Raw genomic sequence first — 27,243 nt, 5'->3', positions numbered from 1 at the left:
TTGGGAAATGAGGTTCTCTTGGAAGCTAAAATTGACTCCTGCAGTTGGAAGGGTCAAAGTTGTAAATTGCAGAAAGGTCATTTTTTATTAATTTTATTTTAGAATCTTTGTAACGTTTTTTTCTAATTTTGCAATGTTTCGTCAATAACCTTTAACAATATTTTGCAAGAATTAACAACATATGTAAACTATTGAAACGAGAAATCGTGAAACCGAAATTGAAATTAGGTACCTACTTAAATAAATTTACTATAAAACTGATTTGAAAAATAATAGGTACCTACCTGAAATTTTACAAAAAAATCCTCAAATACATCACCGAAATACTCGTATATGTGAATTGCTTAGAATATCAGTAAAAAAACATGAATAAAAGTGGACAAAACATTGCAAAAATAAAAAATAATCGAGCAAAAAAAAAACGTATAAAATCCAAAATCAGCATAAAAATCATGAAAATTTTCTGTAATTAAAAACACAGTCAAAACTTATAAAAACATCTTACAGAAACGATCATATCAACAGTGCTTTTATGATTTGAGTAATATTTGTACATAGGTACTTAGGTATTAATTTTAAAAATTAAACATATGTATCAATAGCCTTTTTGAGTTTTCAAAAAAGTAACTTCAGTAAGTACCTAAAGTTTTGGTTGCATAAATTTGAAAAGATTCCCTTTTAACTTAGTCTGGCTTTTCTGATGTTGGAGGGTTTGAGAATTCATTTTCACATCTGCATTTGAAGTTCATCTTCATTCGCCGAAAAATGATGCAACGTACCTACCTATTTTCAATAAATTACAAGAGGTAGACCTAGGTAACAATGTACAGAAAAAATTCAATAATTATTCAAGTTTGTACATATGTAAATACATATTCATTATGAATAGAACAACATTTATAAAAAAATTTCTCCTCAATCCAATAATACTTTGAATTTTCCTCATGTCTTCGATTTGCTCTTTGAGTATTATTGGTAGATACATTATTCTTATTTCTGTACATAAAAACTTACAAAAAATGAATTTGACATTCACCTATGAGTATTCAATCAGTCTTATAAAACTTGGAATTTGATCTCCTTTTTGAAGGACGTGATTTTCAAAAATAATTCAAATCAATGTATCAAATGAATGAAGAGCTGGCCAAAACTGTGGACTGTAACTACTGCAAGCGTATTCACACAAACTTCATGGATTTATTCATACTTATGCCTTTCTCATTCGAGGTTCCATCTTATCGTACATCTCGACTTGAACCATAAAGAAATTGAAAAATTATTTCAAGGTATCGTTATTTCAATATACGAATTTCTAGATGTGACTTGAGGATTAGTTTCGAGTTTGGGTTCAGGTTCAGTGGTAGGTTCAGCAGCACATTCAGTCAAAGGTTCAGGTTCACTTGAACCTGCCACTGAACCTTCAGGTGCAGGTTCAGGTTCAGGGCAAGGCTCAATCGCAGATTCAGTCGCTGGTTCAGTTTCAGAATCAGTTTCAGGCTCAGTATCAGGTTCAGTTTCAGGTTCCGTGTCAGGTTCAGGCCAAGGAGGCACTATCGGTAGGGTTGTCGGCCGGAGGTAATTGTCTTCATCTAAATCGTCATCAAAATCTTCATCGTCGTCGTCGTCGTCGTATGGTAAAGGGAAATCAACAGTCACTGGCATGGGAGGTGGTCTTGGTATAATTGGAGAGGGATTTTCAGCCATACGATCTTTCAGGATGCATAATCGATTACAGATATCGATAAATTGGATCCGTTCCTTCTCCTGATGTTTCCAGCACAATTTTATGATTTCATCGACCTCGTTCGGACAATTTGTAGGGATTTCTAGAAGAGTACCGCCTGTAACTAGTTTCAGTACCTGGTAATTTTCAAACAAAACAATTTGATTAGTTGGGCGATGATTCAAAATATAGGTTAAGCATACGTTTATACTGTACTCAAAACATACTTGTTCGTTGGTATAACCAAAATATGGCTGCAACCCGAAAGTGTAGATCTCCCAGAGCAAGACACCGTAGGACCATACGTCCGACTCTAGGGTAAATCTTCCGAGTAGAACACTTTCGGGTGCCATCCACCGCACAGGTAACATTCTAGTACCTCCAATCTATATTCAAAATGCAAAAAAACAAAAACAGATAAATTAATCAACTTGTACTCTACCACTCTCTTCTCTCATTCGAGAAATAACTTAAACTTATCTAATACGAGTACTGAGTATAGGCACTAATACATAGATAGGGGTTTCGTAGACTTACCCTATAATAATCGCAAGTGTAAACATCTCGGCTCATTCCGAAGTCCGAGATTTTCACCGTCAGTCCCTCCCCAACTAAACAATTTCGGCAAGCTAAATCTCGATGCACGAACCGTTGAGCAGCTAAATACTCCATTCCGGAAGCGATTTGCAATGCAATTGATAATAAGTCTTTCTGCAACACAATTGATTTTTAAAAACATGAGTAATCTGGCGCACCAGTAAGCACATCGATACAAAAGTGATTTTAGTGTTTCTTACCCCAGTTAAATTAGGCAAATTCGACGCATTTGGACAAAGTCTAGGATTATTACTTCTCAACAGTTCGGCTAAATCCCCAAGAGGCATGAACTCGAATACCATCCAAGGAGGTGTGGAGCTTCCTGAACACGAAACATCAATATTAACTTACAGGTAAGTACATATTTCTATTCAAAACCTACGTATAAAATTCAAGTCTATTACTAGGAAAAAATCCAAACTAACAGTAGGTACCTACAATTTCTGAACCATACAAAAAGGACTCAAAATAGGACTCCAAAATATGTACTCGATTTGCAAAAATTTTACTTGCCTAAAATCATTTTTAGATTTTTAATGAATTTCTAAACATTCAAATTCGGACCTACTTAAATCGAAACCGGATGAGTTTATGAGAGCTGAATTTCATTTTCATCCCACTCGTCGCATTTTTTCAAAAAATGGAAAGTTCAAAAATCTACTGAAAGCTTCAGAACGTTTCGAAACCATCACCAATTGACTCGGGGGGGGGTCCAACCCAATTTTAGCTTTATTCTTTAATGCCTCCACACGAACGATGAACTTTTAATTAATTTTTTATTTGAAAAATAATCACTGGAGAAAATGTTTGATTTGAATCAACATTACAAAGGTAGATCGAAAGATAATGCAAAAATTTATCACCTATCAAAATTTCAAGGGCTAAAGCGCGTTTTTCGATTTTTGGTGAATTTTTGAAAATCCAATTTAGGCCAAAAATGAGGGGAAAAACAAAATTTTACTAAATTGACCAAGAAAGTAGAAATTGGGGATATACCCTATTTTCGACATGCAAAATCGATTGGAAACGGTTTCAACCCGTTTTAAGCAATTCTGGAGCCTCCAGCAGATTTTTGGAATTCGAAATTCCCACAAAATTCCATCAAATTGGAGTTGTAAAGCTGACATTTATTTTAAAAACTAAATTCAATACGCTTCGAAGTACTGCAGGTAAATTTCAAGTCGTTTTGGAGCCTCCAGCGACTTTTTTTGAAAACTACTGGAGCCTCCAGCAGATTTTTGAAACTTTAAATTTTCACAAAATTTCATCAAATGGAGATGGAAAGCTGAAATTTACTCTACACTCCAATTTTAACACCCTCTGAAGACGACTTCAGGTAGGTTCAGTTCATTTTAGGGCCTCCAGCGACTTTTTTGAAAATTACTGGAGCCTCCAGTAGAATTTTGAAATTTGAAATTCCCGCAACATTAATTTATCACATGGAGATGGCAAGCTGAAATTTACTTCGCAGATTACATGGTGGATTCAAATGGTTTTGAAGCTTCCAGCTACTTTTAGGAAATGTCAATTTTCCAAAAAAAAAACCGCCATACAATCTATCAAAAAGTCGCTGGAGGCTCCAACACGACTTGAAATTCATCAGCAGTCAACTTCGTAGCGTATTGAAATTAGTTTGCAGAATGAATTTCGACACTCCATCTCAGTTTGATGAAATTTTGGGGAAATTTAAAGTTTCAAAAATCTACTGGAGGCTCCAGTAATTTTCAAAAAAGTCGCTGGAGGCTCTAAAATGACTTGAACTCACCTGAAGTCGTCTTCAGAGGGTGTTAAAATTGGAGTGTAGAGTAAATTTCAGCTTTCCATCTCCATCTGATGAAATTTTGTGAAAATTCGAAGTTTCAAAAATCTGGCGGAGACTGCAGCAATTTTCAAAAAGTCGCTGGAGGCTCCCAAATGAGTTGAATCCACCTGAAGTCCTCTTCAGAGGGTGTTAAAACTGGAGTGCAGAGCAAATTTTGACTTTCTATCTCCGTTTGATGAAATTTTGGAGAAATTTCAAGTTTCAAAAATCTACTGGAGGCTCCAGTAATTTTCAAAACAGTCGCTGGAGGCTCTAAAATGACTTGAACCCACATGAAGTCGTCTTTGGGGGGTGTTAAAATTGGAGTGTAGAGTAAATTTCAGCTTTCCATCCCATTTGATGAAATTTTGTGAAAATTTAAAGTTTCAAAAATCTACTGGAGGCTTTAAGAATTTTCAAAAAGTCGCTGGAGGCTCCAAAACGACTTGAAATTTACCTGCAGTACTTCGTAGCGTATTGAATTAAGTTTTTAAAATGAATTTCAATTGAATTTTGTGGGAATTTCGAGTTTCAAAAATCTGCTGGAGGCTCCAGATCTGCTCAAAACTGGTTGAAACCGTTTCCAATCGATTTGGCATGTTGAAAATAGGGTATATCCCAAATTTCTGTTTTCTTGGTCGATTTAGTAAAATTTTGATTTTTCCCCTCATTTTTGGTCTAAATTGGATTTTCAAAAATTTACCAAAAATCGAAAAACGCGCTTTAGCCCTTGAAATTTTGATAGGTGATAATTTTTTGCATGATCTTTCGATCTACCTTTTTAAGGTTTGAAAAATTTCGTGCAATATTAAGTCCTATGTTGAAACACAAAATCTGCGATTTCAGCTGACCTGTCAATCAAAATGGCCGCCATTTTGTAAGTAAGGCCAACTTTTTTTTGGGCAAGTTTGCTTTAAAATGCCCCTTAGGATGTCCCCTTTAAGAAAAAAGTTGTCCAGGAGGATCGGCGGGGGGGGGTGCAATTACTCCTATTGTCATATGCCGGACTAAGATTATATACCCTGAATTTCATTTTCACCCCATCGTAGTGTTTTTTGAAATCCTTCAGTCGACTCGAGAGATCAAAATTGGAGTGCAAAACAAATTTCAGCTTTTTATGCTACTTTTATCACGTTTTGAATTTTCAAAAATTCGCCAAGAATTGAATAAGTTGAAATTAATTTCAGAATTTGACATTTTTGCTTCTCGTGTATTTTCAGATTCTCTGTTGATTCCTTTTTGTTTCTGGTTTAAAAAATGTTGAAATGGTTGCGATATTTCTATTGTTACTTAGTTACCTATACCTAATTATACCTATGTTAATACAAGTATGAATAAGAAATTTCAAGAAATACTACCTTGAGGACATACTCCAATCAACGTTAAAATATTCGGATGCTGAAAGGAACTCATGATTTCTACCTCTCTTAAGAAATCTTCGATGGCTGCTAAATTTACACCTCCTTTCAACATTTTAACGGCTACCGTCTCAAGATGTTCTCGATCCACAACGTCTATCGAATGAAGTTGCCCTGTGAAAGTGCAAAGAAATGTTTTATAAAAATTGAACCTTTACATTTACCTGTACTAATTAATACAGAATGGCGATAAAAAAATATCGAAATTAATTTTTCCTAATCTTCTCGTTGCTCAAATCCAGCAATTCTAATTTTAATAGTTAGTAGGTACCTGATTGATTTTTTGGGGGGGGGGGTTATAATTACAAGATTATTACACTCGTAAAGGGGGTGAGCCTTTCTTTAGCCTGATCTTTAGGATACCTACACAGAAAAACTAACCACAGAGGTACCACCACCAACAGAAAAACTTTTTGATCTGACAATGAAAACATTTCGAAGGGGGGGGGGGGGGTCAATTACTAGATTATGAATACACCAGTGTACGAGTAAATAAGCCAAATTTTAAGAATCGAATTCCATTTTTAGATTTTTAGCGAATTTTTCAAAATTTAAATTTGGGCCATTTTCCATTAAAAAAATCAGATTTTGACCAAATCCAGGTATACAAAGCTGACATTAGGTTTATAAATTCTATTTTTGACCTCTAAAATCGATTGATGATGATTTCGAGCCATTTTGGAGCCTCTGGCGAATTTTTGGATTTTCCAGTGTTTGAAAAATCCTTTTAAAAATGGCCATAAAAATGTGAAATTCAGTGCCTATAAACCCGGGTTTACTGTCTTGTGATCATCGACTAGATCTACTCAGTATCTACTAAATTTTCAAAATTCGTAAAACTTCTTTTGAAACTATTCAGACTGTACAAAAATTTTGACCCCCCCCCTCCCCCAAATCGTAAATGCCTCCCGATAAAAAACGAATAAAAATATTTAGAAAAACCAATTTATCCAAAATTTTGAATTTTTGCGTCAGAATTCTTCTAATTAGGAATCATCTTGTTTTGAGCCTTGAGCCTTCCAAAGGTGGAAAAAAAATTTTAAATGGTAGGTATATAAATCAAAGTCGGTAAGTAAACTTTTTTCGAAAATTTCCTATTTCTGTGTCAGAATTTTTTTCAAGTGTCTAATCCTCTTTAGAAAAAACCATCTTCGATTCCCAAAACATTAAAAAATTGAAGCTTTTAATTTTTTTTGATCATCTTGTTATGGAGCTCCTAAAGAGAATCATTTACGAACGATTGGCCATTGAACAAATTGATTGATTTCTAAGTGAACCATTCGCGAACGAGTTGATCAATATTTACTGAATCATTCGCGAACAAATTGATTCATTTACTCAATTTTTGACGAAATATTCGCGAACGAATTGATTCGTATAAGTGAGTCGTTCGCGAACGAATCGATTCAATTACTCAATTTTTGACGAATTATTCGCGAACGAATTGACTCGTTCGCGAACGAATCGATTCATTTACTCAATTTGTGGTGAATCATTCACGAACAAATTGAATTATTCTTAGGGAATCATTCCGGAGAATTTAGTTTGTATAAATGACTCGTTCGCGAACGAATCGATTCATTTACTCAATTTTTGGTGAATCATTCACGAACGAATTAAATCATTTTTTGTGAATCATTCGCGAACGAATTGGTTCGTATAAGTGACTCGTTCGCGAACGAATTGATTCATTCACTCAATTTTTGGTAAATCATTCGCAAACGAATTGATTATTATAATTGACTTGTTCGCGAACGAATCGATTCATTTACTCAATTTTTGATGAATCGTTCGCGAACGAATTGATTCATATAAGTGACTCGTTCGCGAACGTGTCAATTCGTATGGGTGACTCGTTCGTGAACGAATTGATTCATTTACTCAATTTTTTTTATGAATCATTCGCGAACGAATTGTTTCGTATGAGTGACTCGTTCGCGAACAAATCGATTCATTTACTCAATTTTTGATGAATCATTCGCGAATGAATCGATTCGTATAGGTGACTCGTTCGTGAACGAATTGATTCATTTACTCAATTTTTGATGAATCATTCGCGAACGAATTGACTCATATAATTGACTTGTTCGTGAACGAATCGATTCATTTACTCAATTTTTGATGAATCATTCGCGAACGAATTGTTTCGTATGAGTGACTCGTTCGCGAACAAATCGATTCATTCACTCAATTTTTGATGAATTATTCGCGAATGAATCGATTTGTATAGGTGACTTGTTCGTGAACGAATTGGTTCATTTACTCAATTTTTGATGAATCATTCGCGAACGAATTGTTTCGTATGAGTGACTCGTTCGCGAACAAATCGATTCATTTATTTACTCAATTTTTGATGAATCGTTCGCGAATGAATCGATTCGTATAGGTGACTCGTTCGTGAACGAATTGATTCATTTACTCAATTTTTGATGAATCGTTCGCGAACGAATTGATTCATATAAGTGACTCATTCGCGAACGAATTGTTTCGTATGAGTGACTCGTTCGCGAACAAATCGATTCATTTATTTACTCAATTTTTGATGAATCGTTCGCGAATGAATCGATTCGTATAGGTGACTCGTTCGTGAACGAATTGATTCATTTACTCAATTTTTGATGAATCGTTCGCGAACGAATTGATTCATATAAGTGACTCGTTCGCGAACGTATCAATTCGTATAGGTGACTCGTTCGTGAACGAATTGATTCATTTACTCAATTTTTGATCAATCATTCGCGAACGAATTGACTCATATAATTGACTTGTTCGTGAACGAATCGATTCATTTACTCAATTTTTGATGAATCATTCGCGAATGAATCGATTCGTATAGGTGACTTGTTCGTGAACGAATTGGTTCATTTACTCAATTTTTGATGAATCATTCGCGAAAGAATTGTTTCGTATGAGTGACTCGTTCGCTAACAAATCGATTCATTTACTCAATTTTTGATGAATCGTTCGCGAATGAATCGATTCGTATAGGTGACTCGTTCGTGAACGAATTGATTTATTTACTCAATTTTTGATGAATCATTCGCGAACGAATAGATTCGTATAAGTGACTCGTTTGCGAACAAATCGATTCATTTACTCAATTTTTGATGAATCATTCGCGAACAAATTGAATAATTTTTAGTGAATCATTCGCAGACGAATTGATTCGTTTAACTGACTCGTTAGCGAGCGAATCTATTCATTCACTCACTTTTTGGTGAATCATTCACGAACGAATTGAAATATTTTTTGTGAATTATTAGCGAACGAATTGATTCATAAATATGTAATGAATCATTGACGAACGAATCGATTCATATGATTAATTTTTGGTAAATCATTCAGCACGAACGAATTTATCAATTGTTAGTAAATCATTCGCGAACGAATATTGTTGATGAATTACTTGCGAATGACTCGATTCATTGAATTATTTTTCGTGAATCATTCGCGAACGACTCGATTTATTCAATTTTGAACAACAATAATGAAGTAGGTAAAAACCTCAATTTAAACTTTTTACATTGAATGACCAGGTGACCTAGACATTTGTAAACGAAGGTTTTTTTCTTTTTCGAAAATACTACTTAATCGATGAGCAAAATTTTAAATTTGTATTAACCAAAAAAAAAAAATTGAAGTTTTTTTCTGAATCTATCGATAATAGGTCACAAACAAGAGAGTAAATCCAATTCAGTTTTTTTAATGAGAATTTTTCCGAATTCACAAATCCATTTGGAAAATCACAAAATGATGAAATTTTATTTTTTTTGAAGGAAAATGGGCCAGATTTAATTTTGAAAAATTCATCAATAATTGAAACGTATAAAATTCGCCGCATGAAATTTTGCTCGAATGTGTATTTTGAACATTTTTTTTTTTTTTTTTTTTTTTTTTTTTTGAAATGTTCAGAAAGATTTTGTAAAGTTGTAATCGAATTTTTTCCTCTCCAAAGATCGATTTTATCAACTTAGAGAGAGCTAAAATAAATCCAAACCACTCATCACGAATTTTCAACCTAGTTCAGATCTGAATGGCTAATGGCGGGTAAGAGGTATACCTACATTGCTAATTTTTGCTTACACACCTTTGTAAACTTCACCAAAATATCCTTCTCCTATTTTTTGGAGATCTGTTATCGATTCTTTATTCAGCGAAGGTACCGATAGTGATCTTATTACAGCATCAATGTCAATCTTCGGCTTGGTGGGGTCGTATTGAGGATTCGGCAAATATCGCTCTTCTTCAATAATTGATTTTACTAACGAAATGGGAAAACCCTGAAAAAGAATCATTAGGTAAATAATCATTATCACTAAGTTCTCACGTAATTTCCTATAGAGTGTCGTTTGCACCTCATGTACTTAGGTAGGTACCTATTTATTTTAAAATATGAAATTTGAAATATTATTTTATAGGCTCACCTTCTTTTTATCGGGGGTTTTCTTTTTTAATTTACAGCAAATGCACAGTAAGCATACGGCTATCACGAGACATACGAATACGACCCCAATTACGCTTAAAAGTATAATCATAGATTGGTCGAGTGATACATTAATGGCTGAATTATTGATTGGAACAGGAGCATTTGTGGGATTTATGGGTATTGTAGAATTGGTCGTCTGAAAAAAAAAACGCACACTTATTAGTAGGTACATACTTAGTTTGAGGAATACAAAATACATAAGTTATAGGTACCTATTTACAAAAATAAAATAAATTAATGACGAGCTTACGTTGTTTGAAGCTTCAACTGGAATTTTCAGTTTAATATTACTGCCTAGATTATCTGCAACGGTTTGTACTTGTATCTCTAGTTTCACATTTTTAAACGAATCCGTTTTATTAACTGAAAATTAAAAGTTGATTACTTACTATCAAAGCATTGTGGCAAAAAAAAAAAAAAAAAAAAAGAATAAGGAAGATGAAATAAGAAACAATGTGTTACACTTGCACTTACCTATGTTTAAGCCGCATCTAGTATCTTTGCGCAAATAGTCTCCACTCTGAACGCACATGCATAAAACCTTTGCTGGTTCCTTTGCTGGTTCCTTTCCTAATTCCTTTCCTAGTTCCTTTGCTGGTTCCTTTGCTGGTTCCTTTGTTGTTGTTTCCTTTGCTGGTTTTTTTACGCATATTCCACCAATTCCGCATGCCTTGCCAGCGTCCTTTCTTTCACATATGATAAGCGTGTCCTCTGAAAAGTGCACACAGAGGTCGTGAACGTACATATTATGCATTTGTGTATATTTAGTAATGGTAAGTTTAGGTAGGTGTACATATAATAAGTATCAGCTATATTTGTGAGCGACCTTACGAGAATCTCATGAAGTGTCCCCCAAGAATTTGGATACCGGAAGGGGTCTCAGTGGTAGCCATTGGCCCAAGATACCACACCATTAAAATTTAGCTGCCAGTTTTGAGTTTAGCTCCCACAGTAAAATTTTCAAAAACCGCGACCCCGACGCTCGAGTTTTTTTCACGGCGTTATGTCGTGGGAAAATTTTGACCCACGCGCTTGTTTTATTTACCCATTCAAGTAAATTCTTTATAATACATATTACCTATGTTCTTTTGAATACCTACCTAATCCTTGAAATACTTATTTGAAAATTTTTTAGTCCATTTCCACCAAAATTCCAAGATGAAATTTGATTCTATCTGGTGAATTTTCACATTTCAAAATAATATAGGTGCTTATTTTGGTATTTTGCGTGTGTAAACGCAACGCCTGCGCCTTGATCCAATGTTGAAATTGAGTTGAGATCTACAGTATGACACAAAAGTAGTGCCCTTCTAAGGGGAAAGAACTAGAGAGATGAATGAAGCGGCGTTGATTACGGAAAAATAAGGGCTTTCAACGTTTTTATTGGCGCAATGTATTCTACACACTAAGGCGACAAAAACGTGATATGAATTTTCTGAAACCGGTTCATTGATTTGCAACCAGTTGACAAAAAATACCCAAAAATTGTAGATAGAGAAAAAATCTTGAAACAAAAGATGTAGAGCGTGAAAAATTGAACCATTTTCGCCGATCGAATTTTGAAACCAGTTCATAATTTGCAACCAATTATCAAAAATTACCTAAAAATTCAAGATCGAGAAAAAAGCTTGAAACAAAAGTTTTGGGGCATGAAAAATTCTGTACACAATTGTGTTCAATCACATTTTGAAACCGGTTCATTGGTTTGCATTTAGCAACCAGTTATTGACAATCACCCAAAAATTGAAGATAGAGAAAAAAGCTTGAAACAAGGGTTGTACAGCGTCGAAAATTGAACCATTTTTGCTGATTAGATTTTGAAATGGATAATCAACTTGCAACCAGGTAACATTTGATGGTTTGCTGCGATTTAATGAACCGGTTTCACAATCTGATCAGCAAAAATAGTTCAATTTTTCACACTCTACAACTTATGTTTCAAACTTTTTTCTCTATCCTCAATTTTTAGGTGGTTGTCAAAAACTGGTTGCTAGTAAATGCAAACCAATGAACCGGTTTCAAAAAGTGATTTAACACAATTGTGCACCTAATTTTTCATGCCATACAACTTTTGGTTCAAACTTTTTTCACTATCTACAACTTTTTGGGTAATTTTTGATAACTGGTTGCAAATTATGAACTGGTTTCAAAATCCGATCAGCAAAAATGGTTCAATTTTTCACACTCTACAACTTATGTTTCAAACTTTTTTCTCTATCCCCAATTTTCAGGTGGTTGTCAAAAACTGGTTGCTAAATGCAAATCAATGAACCGGTTTCAAAATGTGATTGAACACAAGTGTGTACCTAATTTTTCACGCTCTACAACTTTTGGTTCAAAAGTTTTTCACTATCTACAACTTTTTGGGTAATTTTTAATAACCGGATGCGAATCAATAAACCGGTTTCTAAATCCGATCAGCGAAAATGGTTCAATTTTTCTCACTCTACAACTTCTGTTTCAAACATTTTTCTCTATCTACAATTTTTAGGTGATTGTCAATAACTGGTTGCCAAATGCAAACCAATGAACCGGTTTCAAAATGTGATTGAACACGATTGTGTACCTAATTTTTCATGCCCCACAACTTTTTATTCAAGCTCTTTTCTAGAACATGAATTTTTGGGTAATTTCTGATGACTGGTTGCAAATTATGAACTGGTTTCAAAATTGATTCAGCAAAAATGGTTCAATTTTTTACGGTCTACAACTTTTGTTTCAAGTTTTTTTCTCTATCTTAAATTTTTAGGTGATTGTTAATAACTGGTTGCCAAATGCAAACCAATGAACCGGTTTCAAAAAGTGATTCAACACAATTGTGTACCTAATTTTTCATGCCCCACAACTTTTGTTTCAAGCTCTTTTCTTGATCTTGAATTTTTAGGTAATTTTTGATAACTGGTTGCAAATTATGAACTGGTTTTAAAACCCAATCAGCGGAAATGGTTCAATTTCTTACGCTCTACAACTTTTGGTTCAAGTTTTTTCCTCTATCTTAAATTTTTAGGTGATTGTCAATAACTGGTTGTCAAATGCAAACCAATGAACCGGTTACAAAATGTGATTGAACACAATTGTGTACCTAATTTTTCATACCCCACAACTTTTGTTTCAAGTTCTTTTGTCGATCTTTAATTTTTTGGTAATTTTTGATGACTGGTTGTAAATTATGAACTGGTTTCAAAATCCGATCAGCGAAAATGGTTCAATTTCTTACGCTCTACAACTTTTGGTTCAAGTTTTTTTCCTCTATCTTAAATTTTTAGGTGGCTGTTAATAACTGGTTGCCAAATGCAGACCAATGAACCGGTTTCAAAATGTGATTGAACACTTTGCATGCCCCTCAACTTTTGTTTTAAGCTCTTTTCTCGATCTTGAATTTTTAGGTAATTTTTGATAACTGGATGTGAATTAATAAACTGGTTTCAAAATCCGGTCAGCGCAAATGGTTCAATTTTTCACACTCTACTACTTAAGTTTCAAACTTTTTTCTCTATCCCCAATTTTTAGGTGGTTGTCAAAAACTGGTTGCTAAATGCAAACCAATGAACCGGTTTCACAATGTGATTGAACACAATTGAGTACCTAATTTTTCACACTGTACAACTTTTGGTTCAAACTTTTTTCACCATCTACAACTTTTTGGGTAATTTTTGATAACTGGTTGTGAATTAATGAACCGGTTTCAAAATCCAATCAGCGAAAATGGTTCAATTTTTTACGCTCCACAACTTTTGTTTCAAGCTTTTTTCTCTATTTTAAATTTTCAGGTGATTGCCAAAAACTGGTTGCTAAATGCGAACCAATGAACCGGTTTCAAAATGTGTTTAAATAGAATTGTGTAATTTTCACGCTCTACAACTTTTGTTTCAAGATTTTTTCTCTACCTACAATTTTTGGATATTTTTTGTTGACTGGTTGTAAATTAGTGAACCGGTTTCAAAAAATTCATATCACGTTTTTGTCACCTTAGTGTGTAGAATACATTGCGCCAATAAAAACCAGTTTGAATTTTTTGACCAAACTGGTTTTTCAATGTGTAGACAGTTAGACACCCTGTGCCAGGGCCGGAAATTTTCAAGGTTGCTTTTGAAATCTCTTATTTTTCCTTCTCAACACCGCTTCATTCATCTCTCTAGCTCTTTCCCCTCATCGGGCACTACTTTTGTGTCATACTGTACAATAGTTTACTTTAACCTAAAATTCCAAAATGAAATTTGACCCCAGTGAGTGAGCTTTCACATTATAGATTCTTTGAACTTTTACATCTCAGCTTTGTGTGAACATTTTTCAAAATTCCCACCGTCAATCTCTTTATTTTTGACCAAAATTTTTTTTTGATTTGAAAATTATGTCGCTCTAACATTTTTGTAATTGTCGCAATCTTGCGCAGAAAATCATTTTATACCTATATTTTTTCTCAAAATTTTGGATATAAACCATAAACCATCAAATGGCAAATTTAAAGATGAACGAAACATAGATCAACCTGATATAAATGTTCTGCTAATTATTCGTTTATTGAAAAAGAAATAAAAAATGTTTAATGCATCTATCTGGTGTTTTGCGCAATTATGATGCTTGTATATTAGGTTTTGCACATAGCCAAGAATACTTAATCACCTCAAGTACCTATTAAAGGTTCGCACACACAAGGTAATCACATGCTTAATTCGCTAATAAAATTAATTTCGGTCCTGTACTTATCTGGTCGATGAGCACGTTTAATGAATACAATAATTTCTGCCATATAAATTACATATAGATTAGATAGGTAGGTAGATCACCGCAATGTATAAGTTTCTTCCCTCGTTTTTTTATTTTTTACTTTTTTTTTTTGATAAATAAGTAATAATCAAAACATTTTAATGATTATGCTATTTAAATTTTTTTTATAATTGTTGTTCATTTATTTACCTATGTATTTGAGATCGGTCCATCATTTGAAAATGTTTAATCGATGTTTTCGTTAATTTTCTAATGGTACGCGTCGATTATTTGTTTCATTAATAAGTGCCTAGCTATTTATCTATGTACAATGTACGTGAACAATTAGGCTAAAATAGTTCCTGTAAGTTCATATGAGCTTGATAATTTGAACAGAATTCTTGTGGGAATCTTTGTTTAAGGGAGAAAAGGTGAAAAGTGAATCCAAAAGAGGAGTTTATTTTTGAATCCCTAGGTAATCTATAATGTGGTACGAAATATTTTTTTTTCGCTCTTCATTCATTGAATTAGATACCTACTTGCTCTAAGATATGAACCTTCAACCTTATTTATTACTCGGTATATTTATTTTAAAGTTACTGAGTAAATATTGTGCACAATACCACTAATGGTTTTGAATGAAAACAGAGTTTTAACCCTTAGAACAACTATCGCGTTTCTATGATAAATATCGAAAACAAGTCGATAGAGCCAGGACCTACGAAGGTAAACTGAGGATTAGATACATGTATTCGTTTCTTTGGCTAATTTGGTGCAATATTTTGAGCTACACAACACATGCAGGATTACAAAATGCATTCATCAACCTTTTTTCGAACCATTTCTAAAATTCCAATCAAACCTGAAAACCAAGCTCAAGAATTTCTTAACATCTCAGCTCAAGATTTCATTTAGGAATAATCAGATCATGGTGTAGGTTTCTGATGGTATTATTGCGATAAGTGTAAAACTTGTAATTTTTTTTCTCGAAAATGAAAAAAAAAAATGCCAGTTCAATTTTTTCGATATGTTAGTTATTCTACGTGAAAAGGACTAAAAGTGAGAATTTTTTCAGCATTTTTACTTGCCAAGATCATGGTTATATTTAAATTATACGTTTTTAAATCGATTTTTTCAGGTTTTTGAAAGTGGCAACACTGATTTTGACATCATTTGTCAATTACCCTCTCAAAGTACTACAATTTGAAAAAAAAAGTTCAAAATTCTATACCACGTACAACCGGCCAATCAATTTGCATATGAAAGTTTCCATTATTGGCCATTTTGGAAAACTTTAAAGCCCCACAGCTTCACCAAAAAAAAATGTCCAATTTGCGTTATTCGTCATCCTTTGATGACCTCTACACATGATCTGATTTACCTTTTGAAAAATATTTATCTCACACGAATGTAGATTGAATCTTTTCCAGCAAGTATGTAGGTAGATTAAAAATGACAAAAAATGAATGCAAATATGTCTTCGTCTGTACTGAACAGTGTTTATCTACACTGCAGGGGATTTTCCTCATTTCTCTGTCTAATAAACAATACGTACGTTCTTTTCACACCTTCATAGATAACGGAATGTATTTCTTCATGTAGGTGATCGATGCGTGAATATGATTATGAATACGTTATTAGTTACTTATTTCTGTTATCACTATGTTTTCAAATATAATTCACCTTTGAACAAGTTTTCGCGTCGAAGGTAATTTTCTACATACGAATTTGATGCTAGAGATCTGCTTTAGAGAATTTCTTATTGCCTGGATGATAGCTCACGAACATCGTTGGGGGTCGTGTTAAATTTAATTTCGTGATTACTGCCAATCTCGGTTATAAAATTGGCAATTAAGGTTTAATAATTACGAGCAACGCTCAGATGAATTTATAAGAATAGGTAGATTTATTTTTTATGGCCATTTGAGAAAATTGTCCATAATGCATTGCGATTTGCGAAGATAGTAAACACAGGTGCAGTCTATCTTCTTCAACACATTTGACATTTTTAGAAATAAGATATACCAACATCCATATCTTTCCATCATAATGCATTAAAATTTGGTTACGAATAGGTAAACTGTAATTGAGCATGGTGCTACGTATTAATGAGCATGGTATACGCATTGAAATTAAGTTTATAAAAATATGAAGTAAACTCTGATTAATGGGTGAATGCTTATCTTTTAATTCATGCAGAAATCAGTGATAACGTTGCTGCTCATTACCAAGAGCTATTTTACCGCTCAAGTACCTATACTCGTATTATTTTTATAGGCTCTTGGATTCGATAATTACCCATCGCAGATGAACGTGCGATTTAGGAATAAATATCTACGTGTTTGGTAGAATAAAATTCGTTGCAATAAACAGAATTGAGAGGTAGATATTGTACGAGATGATTTTATGCTTACTTTGCAAGGCAGATATGTCCACTCACAGAAAAATGCTTGTACCGATATAGTCCGGCATATGACAATAGGAGTGATTGCACCCCCCCCCCGCCGATCCTCCGGGACAACTTTTTTCTTAAACGGGTCATCCTAAGGAACATTTTAAAGCAAACTTGCCAAAAAAAAAAGTTGGCCTTACTTACAAAATGGCGGCCATTTTGATTGACAGGTCAGCCGAAATCGCAGATTTTGCGTTTTAACATAAGACTTGCACGAACTTTTTCAAAGTTTACAAAGGTAGATCGAAAGATCATGCAAAAATTCATCACCTGTCAAAATTTCAAGTGCTAAAGTGTGTTTTTCGATTTTTGGTGAATTTTTGAAAATCGAATTTAGGCCAAAAATGAGGGGAAAAATCAAAATTTTACCAAATTGACCAAGAAGGCTGAAATTTGGGATATACCTTATTTTCGACAAGCCAAATCGATTAGAACCGGTTTCAACCCGTTTTGAGCAGTTCTGGAGCCTCCAGCAGATTTTTGAAACTCGAAATTCCCACAAAATTCCATCAAATTGGAGTTGTAAAGCTAAAATTTATTCTAAAAAGTAATTTCAATACGCTACGAAGTACTGCAGGTGAATTTCAAGTCGTTTTGGACAGTGGCGCCCACGTAGGTATTGCGCTATTGCGACTGCAATAGGGGCCCTTGCAATGTTGGGGCCCCCAGTAGAATTTGAGGCCCCTCAAGTTAAAGTTTGGTACACAAAAAATCTATTTAGAGTAAAAAAAAAAAGAAATAACCACAACACAATGAGTGTGTACAGTACCATAATTAATACAGCAATACAACATTATTCATATGTAAGGTACATCTACATACCTACATATTTTATTCGTTGAATATTTGCCTATGTGTTCAACAGAGTTCGCTGATGCTATTTATGCTCAAGTGAGCCCCAAAAGAAATAAGTTCTCTGGGTGGATAATGCGCCCTCTAGTGAAAAGAGGCCCCTTTTGAGCTATGAATTTTTAATGCATAGTAAATCAAGATTAGAAAAATGGACCTTAAAGCCCTAATTTTTACGATTTCTCTGTAAATTTTTGTGAACCAAGTAGGCATTTCGTCGGTAACGCGTTTGATAAGTACTGATTTTGTGATTTTTGAAAATTTAAAATTGACCACTTTTGATGATCTGTAGAAATTTGGAATTTGCCAGCAAAATTGTTGAAGGCAATCTATCCTCAAAATTCTTATTTTTTTCAAAAGCTATTGCCCTCGCTTTGCTCGGGCTCATTTGGTTTTTCTATTTTTGAAATTGTTCATTATTGTGCTTGGAATGTACAAATATTTTTGTTCAAACTTTCAAAAATTCCAGTGATGGAAAAACTGACTTTTCACTTCAAAATTACTGCTGTTTGATTCTCCTTTTTACGTTTAAAATTTCAAGAAACCATTGATAAAATTTAGAAAAAGAAGAGATCAAAAAAACTGAATGCTTGCATAAAAATTGATGTTGTTCTACTTTTCGAATTACAAATTCTCCAAAGCATTTGCCCTCGCTTCGCTCGGGCGAATTTGGTTCTTTTCTACAGAATTACAATTTCAAGAAACCTATATGAATGAACTTGAAAAATGTTGAAATCAGAAAAACTGAATTTTTTCATTAAAATTGATGATGTTCTACTTCTCAAATCACAAATTTTTCAAAACTTTGTCCTCGCTTTGCTTGGGTCATTTATGATACCTGCTGCTTTCAAAATACTCATAATACTCGTACTTATTACTCAAAGCATATGAAAAATGCAAATTTTTCATTTCAAAAATGTTTGATATCATAGTGCTCAGGACTTTAAAATTTTGAATATTGCGTCAAAATTACAATTTTTTATTGGCAAAAGAACGATGCACCCTCACCCTCCCAAATAGCATGACTTAACTCATACCCTCATTTCGAAACACAGATTTTTTCTGCGCATCCCTGAAGACAGAAAGCTGTTGATAAAAGCTTGGAAATTTTTGGGCAAAGTTGGGAGAGTTACCAAAAACCATAGGTTTTTACTTCTTGAATTATTAATTTTCGAAGGCTTTTGCCCGGGCCAGATCGTTTTTTCCCCTTCTTTGACCAAAGTTTGAGAGAAGAAATATTCACTTCTCACATCAAAAGTAGGTAATGTTGTTTTACCTGGAATTTTCCAAAAAAAAAAAATGCAATGTATTTCAATCAGAACTTCCAGAAAGTCCCAAATTTCGATAAAATGTCAAAAAATGTCCTATTTTTCGCCGAAAATTACAAATTTATTCTTTATAAAAATGTAAAAATCATGTCCTCAGAAAAAAAAAATGTGAATTTTTGAGAGCTTTTGTCCTCATCTCGCTCGAACCTTATTCATCATATTTTTAAGAATATTATAATTTCCTGAAAACTAAAAATGCCTAAGTCATGAAAACCAGTTTTTTTGAATTATCAAGAATATTCAAGAATGATACTAGGTATTCACGTTTCGAATCATAATAATTTTCCTGTTCTTTTCTCCGACCAAAGTTGGGGGTAAAAAACCTAACTTCTCACGTCGAAAATGATGTTGTTTTACTTTAAAAATTATCAATTTTCGAAAGCTTTTGCCCTCGCTTTGCTCGGGCCTTTACCTATTTCTGTTTTTGAACATATTGTAATTTCCTGAAAACTATTGTTGAAATTTTTAAATGTTGAAGCTACAAAAATCAACTTTTTGCATCAGCTATTTTACTTTTTGACTAATCAATTTTTTCATCATTTTGCCCTCGCAAATTCAAGTTCTGCTATGTACACAATTTTTCAAAAATTTTCAAGAATGGAAATTCAACTTCAGTTTAATAATCATAACCAAATCAATACAGGGCTCTAAAAAAGAATGGAAATTGAGAGATTTGAATTTAGGGGATAGTTCTAGACAAGATATGACTCATCCAAATTTCCCATAAAAAATATTGCACAATTAAATATACCCATGGCAATAATTAGGCTTTTTCTGAAAAAATGGGGGCCCTCCTGAAAAAAAATTTGGGGCCCTTCTGAAATTTCTGCAATAGCACTTTTGCAACCTCTGGGCGCCACTGGTTTTGGATCCTCCAGCGACTTTTTGAAAATTCCTGAAGCTTCCAGCAGATTTTTGAAATTTTAAATTTTCACAAAATTTCATCAAAATGGAGATGGAAAGCTGAAATTTACATTGCACTCCAATTTTAACACCCTCTGAAGACGACTTCAAGTGGGCTCAAGTAATTTTAGGGCATCCAGCGACTCTTTTTTTGAAAATTACTGGAGCATCTAGCAGATTTTTGAAACTTTACATCAAATGGAGATGGAAATCTGAAATTTACTCTACACTCCAATTTTAACACCCTCTGAAGACGACTTCAGGTGGGTTCAAGTCATTTTAGGATCTCCAGCGACTTTTTTGAAAATTACTGGAACCTCCAGTAGATTTTTGAAACTTGAAATTTCCCCAACATTAATTTATCAAATGGAGTTGGCAAACTGAAATTTACTTCGCAGACTACATGGTGGTTTCAAATGGTTTTGTTCCAAAAAAACGTCATACAACCGTTCAAAAAGTTGCTGGAGGCTCCAAAACGACTTGAAATTCACCAACAGTCAACTTCGTAGCGTATTGAAATTAGTTTGCAGAATGAATTTTGACTCTGCATCTTAGTTTGATGACATTTTGGAGAAATTTTAAGTTTCAAAAATCTACTGGAGGCTCCAGTAATTTTCAAAAAAGTCGTTGGATGCTCTAAAATGACTTGAAATCCACCAGAAGTCGTTTTCAGAGGGTGTTAAAATTGGAGTGCAATGTAAATTTCAGCTTTCCATCTCCATTTGATGAAATTTTGTGAAAATTCAAAGTTTCAAAAATCTGCTGGAAGCTTCAGGAATTTTCAAAAATTCGCTGGAGGATCCAAAACGACTTGAAATTCACCTGCAGTGCTTCGTAGCGTATTGAAATTACTTTTTAGAATAAATTTTAGCTTTACAACTCCAATTTGATGGAATTTTGTGGGAATTTCGAGTTTCAAAAATCTGCCGGAGGCTCCAGAACTGCTCAAAACGGGTTGAAACCGTTTCCAATCGATTTGGCATGTTGGAAATAGGGTATATCCCAAATTTCAGCTTTCTTGGTCAATTTGGTAAAATTTTGATTTTTTCCCTCATTTTTGGCCCAAATTCGATTTTCAAAAATTCACCAAAAATTGAAAAACACACTTTAGCACTTGAAATTTTGACAGGTGATGAATTTTTGCATGATCTTTCGATCTACTTTTGTAAAGTTTGAAAAAGTTCGTGCAAGTCTTATGTTAGAACGCCAAATCTGCGATTTCGGCTGGCCTGTCAATCAAAATGGCCGCCATTTTGTAAGTAAGGCCAACTTTTTTTTGGCAAGTTTGCTTTAAAATGTTCCTTAGGATGTCCCCTTTAGGAAAAAGTTGTCCCGGAGGATCGGGGGGGGGGTGCAATTACTCCTATTGTCATATGCCGGACTAATAATAGTGGAGTGGCAAACAGCTCAAATTCATAAAAAAATGCCATTTGGTGAAAAAAGCATGAATTTTGGTATGATGAATTTTCGGGCCAAAATGAAGTTTTTAAGACCGGGAGCCATTTAGGCTCCCCCCCTCCTTCGAGGGGGTGGACCCTACAATTTTGAAATAATTCCTGTCGATCGAGTTTTGGTCAGAAGTCAATTATTATGGTGTCTGCTGTTAGGTATTAATTAGCACTTTCTAGTTTCACTATTGGAACCATCCTCCCCCTCTTCCCCTCGTGGGAGGCCCTGTCCCCTATATTGTGGATCTGGAAGACGGCGAGACTCAGAAACGTTATTTGGTGAAAATATTCTACATAAAGTGTACAATTCATTTTGGTGTTTCAATTTTTTGGTTCCCTCCCCTCCTCTGCCCCCTGTGGCACCTCAAACTTGAAAAACATTCAAAATGCATGTGTTTTTTTCAGACTTGGGGCGATTCTGAGGTCTTCAGAGCAAGCTTTTTTCAGTTGAATTCCGGTGATCCCAAGAATGAGAACCAGAAATGATTAGACTCCTCACGTCTGAGAATATGATTCCTTGGGAATCGAAGTCAGTTGCAATTTCCTTACGATTCCTCACTTCATGATTCGCAATGCGATTCAGTTGTGATTCACCTAGGATTCTATATTCTAATTAATAATCAAATAGGAACGGAAAATTTTGAAAGTAAACATGGCGAGAGACAGAGTAATTGGCAATACATAGTTTCATGTAAAAAATTTATACCTAATATCTAGTAAAGAGTTCGAAATTTTATAAAAGAAAGGGATGGTAACCGATGAAATGGACAACAAAAAATATTTCCATGACTCAGCTAGTACAAATTTACCGAATTTCAGCTCTGGAGATGGGTTTTTTATCGGCTCCACATTTTAGGAGTCTGCCCCCTTGAAGGGGTGAGGGGTATACGATGATTCTAACACTTCAAGTGGAACATAGTGATCAATATTGAACAGTAAATGGCTTAATATTTCAATTCTGATTGAATTACCACCCATAAAAATTTCTTGCGATTGGGGGTTCTTTGGGGGCACGTAAGGGGGGAGTCATCTTTTTTTGCGGTGTGTATTGCTTTCAACAAATATTATTTCTTACCAATAGCTAGAATAATTAGCATTTGGCTCACCATTTCCACCATGTCATTGACAATTATAACGGCAATTTTGAATGTTTTTCAAGTTTGAGGTGCTTCACAGGGGGCAGAGAGGGGAGGGAACCAAAAATTGAAACACCAAAATGAATTGTACACTTTACGTAGAATATTTTCACCAAATAACGTTTCTGAGCTCGCCGTTTTCAAGATCCACAATATAGGGGGCAGGGCCTCTCACGAAGGGGAGAGGGGGGAGGATGGTTCCAATAGTGAAAATAGAAAGTGCTAATTACAGTGGAGTCTCGATAACTCAAACTCCGTTAACTCGAAAACTCCGATAACTCGAAGCAAAGTCTGTTTCCCTTCAACTCTCCATAAGACTCAATGTAAAATTCACTTCTTTACCTCGAAGTAAAAAGTCCAAAAACTCCGATAACTCGAAGTAAAATTTTTGAAAAAGACAAGAAAAACCTCTGTAAGTCGAACGTTGCCAACGTTTTGCCTCTATAACTCGAATTTCTAGTTGAAAACACTTGTAAATTCGAATCTCATTGATACAAAATACTTTCACATTCACATACCTATCGGTTATCTTCAATGGTACCTATTGTACAATCTCATTCCATACTCCATACTTGATCTTTTCGACCAGGTATAATACGTGTTTCCATTTCATTCTAGTAAAAAAAAACACTCATCTGATTCAAAACTTCGCTAACTCGAAATATACCAAAATTAACCTTCATAACTCGAACTCCGATAACTCGAAAACTCCGATAACTCGAAGTCAACTCCTTCTCCCTTCAGCTTCGAGTTATCGAGACTCCACTGTAATACCTAACAGCAGACACCATAATAATTGATTTCTGACCAAAACTCGATCGACAGGAATTATTTCAAAATTGTAGGGTCCACCCCCCTCGAAGGAGCGGGGTGGACCTTAAAAACTTCATTTTGGCCCTAAAATTCATCATACCAAAATTCACGCTTCTTTCATCAAATGCCATTTTTTTTCATTTGTCACCTCACTATATCGAAGCTAAATCAAAAGAGCATGCAGAAACAGGTACCTACATCCTCAGCAAAAATTTTAGGCTTCGAGGCGAATTTTTACATTTTTAGGTGAATTTTTGAAAATTATGAAGAAATCAAAATTTCATCAAATTGATCTGGAAGAATGAAATTTGCTATATATGTCCTAGTTTTGACCTCTAAAATTGGTATAGCCTCCAGCAGATTTTTACTATAGTGGAAATTGTTGCCTAAGTAATGAAGTTGGAAAGCTAAAATTTGCTTTATACTCAAATTTTAACGTTTCTGAGTCAATCAGAGGTAGATTCAAGCCGTTCTGGAGCCTCCGGTGGTATTCTGGGGTGCTTGGCTGGAGAAGAGAATGATATGAGATTATATATATATACCTTAATGAGGGGTCAGTTTTTCGAAAAAGTCGTGGTTTTTCCTTCTAGCTCCTACTCAGCCTGTTTTAGAAAAAAATTACCCACTAAAATATATAGATAATTTTTGAGATTCTGCGTCCACCTACGTAAGTCATTGTCATAAAAAACCGAGATCACTTTTAGGGCTTTAGTCAACATTTGAATAAAATTCACAAATCGTTTATTTTTGGGTGAATTCGTGTTTTGAAAAAGTTTTTCTTCTCAAATATTTCACATTGAAAAGTCAAAAAATCAAAAACATTATTTTTGAATACGGGAAAATCTTGTGGGGAAAAGTGATGTCAATCTTTAGGTCATTTTTTCCAATTTCAAATGACCAAAAAATTTAACAAGCTTTTGGTTATTTTTACGTTTTTTTTTTTTTTTTTTTTTTTTTTTTTATTATTAAATTCTCAGTCAAAAAATTATTTTAGTATCCACTCCATTTTCTTGTTAATAATTTACGCAGGTCATTTTTTTTGTTCTCGAATTTTGCAATTTTTTACAAAAAATGTTTTCAAAAAATTGAACGTTGGAAATGAGTATTTTAAAGCTCAACTCGTAGAACAATAATTTTCATGTATTTTTTCAACCTATTTCCTTCATTTCTTTCAAGTTTTTGAAAGTAAAATAATAAAAGTTTCTGTATATTGTTCAAAAACTTGTCTTAGGAATGGATCCAAGTTGACAGAAACTAAATCCAGCGATCAAAAACATTTTCTATCAAAGGTAGTCAAAATCTCAATTTCAGCAATTTAAAAAGTTTTCCACTTGATAAAAAAAATATATTCAGAATAAATATCAGAAAAATGGATTTTTTTAAACATTTAGAAATTAGCCATAGCCTTGGTCAAATACAAGGGCTAGATCTTTCAAATAATTTAATGTTTTTGTGACAAATGTGCCTGCCTAAATGTCTCTCAAAACTGTGCCCCACTCCCCTAAAAAAAAAAAAAAAAAAAAAAAACAATAACAAAGCATTTTAATTACCATGTGACCTGGAATGAAAATTCCCTAAGTTATAGCCACCCAATCACAAATTTCATAATTTTGAAGAAATTTTTCTGAAAAAAAAATGAGGTTTCAAAAAATACATATTTTTTTCTTCACTTATATCTCAGAAGTGGTCTCCAAAGCACTTTGATGTCGTTGGTAGTTGAAATATGATCTAGAATCTCAAAATCATAGCTGTCCAATCATAATAATATATTTCACGATTTTAAAGATGCACAAGCACCTGTCAAAGAAATGTAATTTTCTTGATATGTAATAACAAACTGACAAACTGGCCACTCAATGTTTCCATTAATTTTACAAAACTTTTGAACCATTTTAAAAAATTAAAAATCTCATTAGACTCTCATGAGTTTTCTATTTGCACGATTTCAGTTTTTGTGGAAGCTGATTTTCTCGAGCTGTCAAATTCTGATTGAGAAAAAAAATCAGAATCGTAATTATAAGTAGCTGATAGGTTCCTTCATTAACACTAACAAAAAATTACTCGAGATGTCCTGCTTGATCGATTTCAATTAAAATTGAATTTTTTAAAAAGAATTAGATCTCAAAATTCACAAAACCAAAATTTAAGCTATTTTGATAACTTTTTTTTTACAAATTTAAAAGTGGAAATTTTTATTAAAAGTTCAGGATTTGGAGCTTGGTGGACGTTTCTCATGAAAAAAAAGTGGAATATTTGAACAAAATTCCATAATTTTTAACTGACCCGAAGCACCTGGAAAAATTCTGATTTTTTTCTTAATTTTGTGTTTAGTCACGAAGGCATTAAAATTTCCTCGTTTTTTCGAAATGCTTGACCCAAAAATTCACCAATCTAACTAATTCCACACGAATAGGTACATACAATCAATCCACATATGTCCCCTTTCATCATTTCGGGGTTTGAGAAATCTTGAATCTTGTCAAGCAATTTTGCATTTCAAGCGTCCAAGTACATATGTAGTTGAAATTGCCAGAAGGGAGAACTTTCGAACAGGATATCTCTGCAGTCAGAAAATACATTACGAAAACAGAATTTTCAGCTGTCCTTGTCCCATAATCATGTATCACACCTTTGGTGAGTTTTCTATAATTCCTATAAAATCTCATCGAATCTCATCAATTCTACAACATCTTTCTCTATTCTATTTCATAAAAATTTCATCTTCACCGAAAAATGAACCGAAAATTTCGGTCACAGGGCGTTTTATAACCATCTTTAAAACTTTAATTCACTTGGAAATCACAACTAGACACTTCCAATACGATGTACCTAAGTACACATTTTTTTTTGATTTGAAATTGAAAGGTAAATCGAATAGGTGTATACAAAAATTCTGATCTGATAGATAGGTAGGTAACTATAGGTATCTATTCTTCATAATGACATAGGTACTGAAATTGAAATAACTGAATGACGATAATCCAGTTTCATTTTTTGATATTGTTCGTAACCGGTGTTAAATAATTGCAAAATGGCAAATTCATAAATGTAGGTATGCTACCTAACTGGTGTCAAGTGTGATATATGTATACCTAAGAGCTAAAATACGTGCTAATAAAAGATATCTACAGACCTAGGTACACTTACCCATTTTGAACAGCGAACACGGATAACCAACAGAAATCACTCGGATAATAAATCAATCGATATAAATTCGCAATTTATTTAGATAAAACCCGGTCACATCACGATGAATAAAAGTCAACGTGAAAGTTTCCATAGTTAAAATATCGAACGATCTTTTAAAAAGTAAGAAGTGAATCGAAAACAACACGAATATAAAACAATATAATAATAATAAATTTTAAAGATAGGTATAACGAGAGAATAACGGTCACATATACAAAGTTTCACAATTTAAAGGAAAAACACACATGTACAGTAATTAAGCTACTACAGTATTTTGAAACAAATTTTCAAATGCGCGGTGTTGAACCATAAAAGATACGATTGAACGATAACACTGAGAAACAGTGTTACCACTACATGAAGCTGTGTACAGACCTTTGTATCAGTATATAT

General features: G+C 33.8%; 1 protein-coding gene across 1 annotated transcript; it reads right to left on the bottom strand.

Moving 5' to 3' along the window:
- Window positions 1-444: 444 nt before the first annotated feature.
- LOC135839493 (muscle, skeletal receptor tyrosine-protein kinase-like) lies at window positions 445-27,119 on the bottom strand. The gene is made up of 10 exons (XM_065355548.1): window positions 26,809-27,119; window positions 10,500-10,736; window positions 10,276-10,388; window positions 9,964-10,161; window positions 9,627-9,819; window positions 5,480-5,653; window positions 2,521-2,642; window positions 2,261-2,434; window positions 1,951-2,109; window positions 445-1,860 (listed from the first exon to the last, which is right to left on the bottom strand). The coding sequence occupies exons 1-10, from the start codon at window positions 26,810-26,812 to the stop codon at window positions 1,282-1,284; spliced, it is 1,953 nt and encodes a 650-aa protein (XP_065211620.1). The 5' UTR covers window positions 26,813-27,119; the 3' UTR covers window positions 445-1,281.
- Between the last annotated feature and the right edge of the window lie 124 nt (window positions 27,120-27,243).

Source organism: Planococcus citri, chromosome 3, assembly GCF_950023065.1.
Source record: "Planococcus citri chromosome 3, ihPlaCitr1.1, whole genome shotgun sequence".
Classification (NCBI taxonomy): domain Eukaryota; kingdom Metazoa; phylum Arthropoda; class Insecta; order Hemiptera; family Pseudococcidae; genus Planococcus; species Planococcus citri.
Note: the sequence above shows the minus strand (reverse complement) of the source record. Positions and strands in the feature narration are given on the sequence as shown.

Coding starts and splice junctions, on each gene's coding strand:
- LOC135839493 (XM_065355548.1), bottom strand. Junction 2,435..2,520: donor ATTTGCCTAATTTAACTGGG/GTAAGAAACACT, acceptor ATTGTGTTGCAG/AAAGACTTATTATCAATTGC. Junction 1,861..1,950: donor TTGGTTATACCAACGAACAA/GTATGTTTTGAG, acceptor GAAAATTACCAG/GTACTGAAACTAGTTACAGG.